Below are 6,377 nucleotides of genomic sequence, written 5' to 3'. Positions count from 1 at the left end.
AAAAGTTTAATGTGCTTGATATTTTATTAATCTATATTTAAAATATATTATTAGATAGGTACATATAATAATAAACAGATAGCGTTTAAAGAATTGAGAAAAGTGACGAACCGTTATTAAGTATGTTTACCAAGTAAAATACCTAGACAAATGTCAAATAGTAAAGTCCAGTTGACAAAACTTTTGTTTATTGTTTGTCCACTAAAGTAAATAGTCAATATACATGCCTATTAAAGAACTGCTAAGAAAAAAATCATAGAGAGCATAATTAAACAATTCTTAATATTTTTCAGAATAATCGTGGTAAAATAATAATGTATACACGACGTTAGTGTTTACAAGATTACCTAATATTATTTTCTAGAGAGATAAATATCATCAAAATATGTAGGTAGGTTCTTTTTGAGCTATTTATAGAAATTTGAAATGTGGTAAAAGTTTCTTTTTTAGTTGTTCTTATAGTAACTTAAAAATATCGAAAATACATGAGTATTTTTAGTTTTATAAGCCTTTAAAGTTAAAATGTTGACAAACGTACAGATGAAATATCTATTTCATTGAAATTTAATGATTTTAATTTATTTTTTTTGTTGTGATCTAAAAAAAATTATTGATAGTCACTTAAAGCTTTTTGTTACTTATAAATATTATTATTTTCTACGAGATACATAATAATTGTTTCAAAAAATTTTAACCAATTTTAAGCTACTTATAATCATGAATCTCTTGAAGATATTTTACTATACAGTACCATCAGTATTAAGAATTGAACATTAGGTACAACCTATTGAGTTATAGATGATTAGTAGTAGAAGTATGATATAATATTAGCATAATTAATAGATAATAATATATCTATGCGATGAAATTGGTTCAATTAACCAAATTACTTATAGAACATATTTGTAGCATAGATATTTTTACAAATAGCTAATATTGCCTAATATAAAGTACTTATTATTATAGAATATCAATAGAAATTTTCCTTTTTAAATTAAATAATTTTTTTATAGATACATTATACTTGTATAATGATTTATAATTTAGTTTAAAATTAACACATTTATAATTGATTAGTAATCTTTTTAAAATAATGAGTCATTTTTAAGATCTGCTATACATTAATACATCATAGCAAATTTTCTGATTTTAATTTTTTTTTTTTTTTAACTTATATAACTGTGGTGACTAGAAGTACTCTTTTTAGTAAGACAATACACAATATGGTACCTTTGTTGAATTCTCATACTGTCCTTAACAATACTGTTAAGTTTATGACATAGCATAATTTTTATACATTTTTTTATCATTATTTAATTAGGTATTAATTTATATTTTATAGTTAAACCAAATGCATTTGCCTATACATGTTAGCACCTATAGGCTATAGCTAGTATATCACATTAAGTTTTTTCTATACTACAGTTGCTCATAACATTTACGTATATCATAACATAACTTATGTAAAAAAATTTCTTAAAAAATAATCATTATATTTAAAACATTACAAGTCTAGAACTGTATAAAAATTTAAAAATTTATAAAAGAAGAAAATAAAATAAATAATATTTATTAATTTAATATATATAGAATAATAATAAATGTTATTAACTGTCACATAAAGATAAGACATTACAGAATATAGATAAGATAAACGAATAACTGAAAATAAAATATTCAATGGATCACAAAATGTCATATTTAATGTTTTTATGAGATTTTATGGTCGTTGCTATCAATTTAATTGTGTAACCTTAATTTTAGGGATTAAATTAAAGAGTTCTGGAGATTGAATTATAGGTATAAAATACATGTACATAGTACATTGTACACATTTAATGCAAATAAAATATTGTGTTTTTTTTTTGTAATCTTTTATTGATAAAACTGCTTGAAAAAAAATGTATAATCTGAATAAGATTAATTGTATACATTTTTATAATTTTCACTAAATCCCACTCAACTTTATTAACGATATAGCAACCCCATACAAACCTTACTTGACTACCAAGTATTTGTAACATTGTATTATGTTATATCAAGCATAATATTTTAACTATATACACTGAAGCCCTTAATGATGAAATGATGAAATGATGAAATATTAATTGCATTTATTAAGAGTTACCTATATAAACTAGAATAGAATTTTTTATAATAAAAAAACAATGTATTTATAAAAAAATATTTTATTTTAACATAATTAAAAATTTTACAACAATAATCGGATACTTGGTAAAAAATAAAATTCAATAAATAAATAAAATATACTTTATGGTGAAGTTTTGTCGGTTGAGGTAGGTGTATGACTTTTTGGTTCCTTTTCAAGAACAGTTTCTATTAAATTTTGTAACGTCTGAAAACGGAATAACTAATAGATACATTCACTTATAAAAAAATTTACTTTATGAAATGTATTATGAGTTAATTAAATATAAAAATCTATACACACAGAATAATAGAACAAAATATTCAATAAAAAATAGTATTAATACCTATATAATTATATTATACAGTAAGTCTATATCAGAGAATACATCTTATACATTTTTAAAATATATAATAAATTAATTTTTATTTTAAATTATCATAAAATAATTGTGAATTATAAAAAATATTCACCTGAGGTTTACAGTGTTCTTCAAGCCAACTGAAGACGCAAGCAGAAAGTTCAGTGAAATTGTTAACATTTATATTACAAAATGTAAAAAACAGTTCATCAATAATATTCTGAAACTATAAAATACAAATTTTTTTTTAGCTATAGAAATAATTGAATTAAAATGGCTCAAAAATTGAATTTTAACTGCATAGACCAGAGAAAAAGGAAGAGAGAGAGTGTGTGAGAGAGAGAAAAGAATCAAAAGAATTAAATTTTATTAAACCTATTAAATACATAAATATTTAATTGATAAGTTGATATTTTTATACAGGTAAAATTAATATAAAACATTTAGGTTCAAATTTTAAATAAAGGTAGACAACATAATATGTTTTAATGGGATTAAAAAAATTCCAGAATAATTAAAGTGTATAAAAATGTATAATGAATTTATAGGTCTTCATTATGCGTTATTTTATCTTTGATTAAATACATGTAAATTTAATTTAATAAGCAAATTTATTTATATCTATTAGAACACCTATAATTACCATTTGAAATTTTTCTTCATCAGGTATCCTAGTTTCAACATGACCCATTGGAATTTGTTGAGCTTTTACCATTTGCTCATAATTAGCTTGCATAATTCGTAATGCAACTACTTCTTTTCGTAAAGCATTACGTTCTTCTTCTAATTTTTTCTTTTGCAACAGTAAATACTAAAAAATCAAAGTAATAAATAATTATAAGTTAACATATTTTAAAATAAAAATGTTTAGTTAAGGTACCTATATCGATTTGTATGGTAAATAATTTTATCACAATGATAAAACATTACTATTCTTATCGCCTAATGTAAAATAAATATTTTTTCCTTCAAAATATTAAGTAAATTTAAATTATATGGAAGTAATTTTTATAATGAAACTCCCAAATTGTTACTTTAATTTTATTTTTAAGTTTTATTGAATTGTTTAAAATTACTTGTATGTAATCTATGGATTTTTGTAATACTGTTGCTTTGCTTAATTTATAACCACTGCTATCTGTTTGCTGACAAGTTGGGACTAAATCTTGTAAACAATCATAGCCTTTTTTTATGGCATCACGACGTTTTTGTTCAGCTTGAGTATGAGCTTCTCGTCGCCTTTCTTTGTAATTATTTGGTGAACCTTTTTCTTCACTATCATCATCTTCTATAAACATAGAACAGCAAGTAAAAATATGACAACTAAAAACCACAGTAATGAAAGTTGATAACAATAAAAGATGAAAAGAGGCAAGCTGCTAAGTAAATAATGCTTTAGTTTTAAATATTTAAAGAAAGAATGAAAATATAGATAAAAAGTTTTGGAAATTATTAAGATTAAACTTACAATCTCATTATACTCCCTCATCGGTATACCTATAATTAATATTATGAAGAGACACCCAGTTATAGACTGTGATACTACTGACATCGACAATCCAGATGGGCCAATTCTCTCATCCTACACTAATGTATACAACTCATCTGGTATAAGTTGTTTATAACGAATTCAGCACATCGGGATTACTGGCAACATAACTAAAATCATGGTTAAGTATTATATAATAATATTATTAATTTAACTACGTCCATTATGAGAAATGAGAGAATTATTGAATAAAAATGTATATCACATGGATGTGTGTTCTAGGAAATATACCTATTGGTCCTAATATAATAATATACATAATTTAAAACTCAAAAATTCTTTATATAATTTGAATACATATTTCTGATATTTATTAAAATTTAAAATTTATAAATTTAATAAATACACAAAAATAAATAGGCTTAATTTTACAACTTGCCTACAAAGTCGACTTGTTATTTAAGCACATACCATGACCACTACTACTACTATGGTTTCCAGCATGTAGAGAACTTCCACTACTAGATCGACTAAATGGATTTGTATTTCGTACTGGACTAGATGGTTCAACTTTCATGTCTAAAAATGTAAGCAAATGTACATTTATAATTAGTAAAATATAACTTTTTACATAAAAGTAATGTAAAAATATCAATGCCTTACCATCACTATCTCTAGAATCCATTATTAATTTTTAATAATTGTATGCATCCAATAATTTTATCAATCTAAAAATAATTATACACCTATTAATATTATTATTATTTAGTCATTACATAAAATCTAGGTATAGAAAGAAAATATAATTTTAATTTTTGTGTTAGGTAATATTCACTAATATTAGAAGTGTACATACCTAATATAATTGTGGTATATTATACAATACAATAGAAAATTCTGGATGTGACTAGTATAAATGATGTAAGGAAGGACAGAATATTTAAATTATTGACAGCAATATAATATGTGTACAGCTTCAATATCAATTAAATTTTATTTTTATTATTATTTAGTGTAAGTTTTATTATTTGAACTATTAAAATATATTTATTAAAATTTAAAAATAAAATAATGGCAATAAAACTACAAATTGTAGATTCTAATAATATTAATAAATTTAATAAAACAAATAAAACATATTCAATAATGTCAATAATTTCTTGAGTAAACAATTATTTTAAAATACTAGGAATGTATGAATACAAAGTACAAAAACCATAATATACATTTGTCTAGTTGACAAAACTATATACAACATAGGTACTACTAATTAATTTAAAGGCTGTTTATAACCATCTGTTGATGTATTTGTGAAGTTTTTGTAATAATAATATACAATATGCTCTACACTCCCTTGGAATTTAAGTGTTTTAAAATTGAAATGGTCATAAATGCAGTTTTATATTTTTGTTTGAGTATAAAAAGTCAAATTTATTCAACTGAACAGAGGTAGTGACAGGCAGAAACAAAATATGGACAAATACTAAATTACTAATATTAGTGTATAGACTCCTATAATTCATAATGGCCTTGGTCACCATTACACACAGTAATGTATTGGAGTTCAATTTTTATTTTTATACACTGAATAGAGAAGAGAAAATATAAATAAATCTCCCGCCACCACGAATAACTAGGTACCTACTAATAGTTGCAGCAGAATTTAACACCTATGTTTATTCTTTTTCTCTCTACCTAGGTAATTATAACTTTTGATACAAATTAAATTACACTCGGTAAACGACCACGGTAATCACTAATCATTATACAGATAAATGAAGAAAAAATTATGCAATTTACCAATCCCGGAGAGTTCGTCCGTCATTCCGCCGGTGACGATGACCGACGACTCACTCACTGCGCGACACGCAAAGTAAATGTGTGTGTGTGGTGTCTCTCTCACCACCTCTCGTCGAGGATGTGCGGAGAATGTGACCGAAAACGAAAACGGAGAAAACGACGCGAAGGAGAACGGTTACAATAACGACGCAGAAAAACAGTTAAATTTGAACGACGTTTAAAATTATTGTTTTATGCGCGCCACGTTAATCGGTAGCGCCGTCACGGTCGTCGCGGCGGGTTTTTTTTTTAGCGAACGTAACAGCACGACCGCCGTCCGTCGGAAAATGGTTTGTGAGGCATAGTAATGTTCAAGACGCGGTCACGTACGGCTGTACTATAGACGGCGGCGGCGGCGGCGGTGACGAGTCATGACGGTTGGTCGGAATAAGGAAACGTTCACTACGTCCTACCGATTTCGATACGAGACTCGCGATGATAAAAAACTAATATTACTCATTAAAAATAATAATAATATTATAATGGTCGTAATAATATCGTTTGCGGACTTGCGGTCGCGATAATAATCGTAAACGGTA

At 25.2% G+C, this 6,377-nt stretch overlaps 1 protein-coding gene across 5 annotated transcripts; it reads right to left on the bottom strand.

The window, feature by feature from the left end:
• Positions 1-2,171: 2,171 nt before the first annotated feature.
• LOC114129630 (max-like protein X) lies at positions 2,172-6,377 on the bottom strand. 5 transcript variants are annotated; one of them, XM_050206715.1, is made up of 7 exons: positions 5,800-6,377; positions 4,663-4,727; positions 4,471-4,578; positions 3,587-3,795; positions 3,154-3,321; positions 2,623-2,736; positions 2,172-2,356 (listed from the first exon to the last, which is right to left on the bottom strand). In XM_050206715.1, the coding sequence occupies exons 2-7, from the start codon at positions 4,682-4,684 to the stop codon at positions 2,273-2,275; spliced, it is 705 nt and encodes a 234-aa protein (XP_050062672.1). In that variant the 5' UTR covers positions 4,685-4,727; positions 5,800-6,377; the 3' UTR covers positions 2,172-2,272. The 5 variants fall into 5 exon arrangements, with proteins under 5 accessions (XP_050062672.1, XP_027850232.2, XP_050062673.1 ...); XM_027994431.2 differs by having other exon boundaries at positions 3,587-3,798; positions 5,800-6,375; XM_050206716.1 differs by lacking the exon at positions 5,800-6,377 and adding an exon at positions 4,008-4,169 and having other exon boundaries at positions 3,587-3,798; positions 4,663-4,694.

The sequence above is a fragment of the Aphis gossypii genome, chromosome X (assembly GCF_020184175.1).
Source record: "Aphis gossypii isolate Hap1 chromosome X, ASM2018417v2, whole genome shotgun sequence".
In the NCBI taxonomy this organism is placed as follows: domain Eukaryota; kingdom Metazoa; phylum Arthropoda; class Insecta; order Hemiptera; family Aphididae; genus Aphis; species Aphis gossypii.
This window is presented reverse-complemented; position numbering and strand designations above follow the sequence as displayed.

Bases quoted from the DNA above. Each gene is read 5' to 3' on its own strand.
- LOC114129630 (XM_027994431.2), bottom strand. From the start codon at position 4,684: ATGGATTCTAGAGATAGTGATG. The intron at 3,799-4,470 runs GTATGTGCTTAA...CTATGTTTATAG, and splicing joins TAGTAGTAGTAGTGGTCATG to AAGATGATGATAGTGAAGAA. The intron at 2,737-3,153 runs GTAATTATAGGT...TGTATTTTATAG, and splicing joins ATGAAGAAAAATTTCAAATG to TTTCAGAATATTATTGATGA.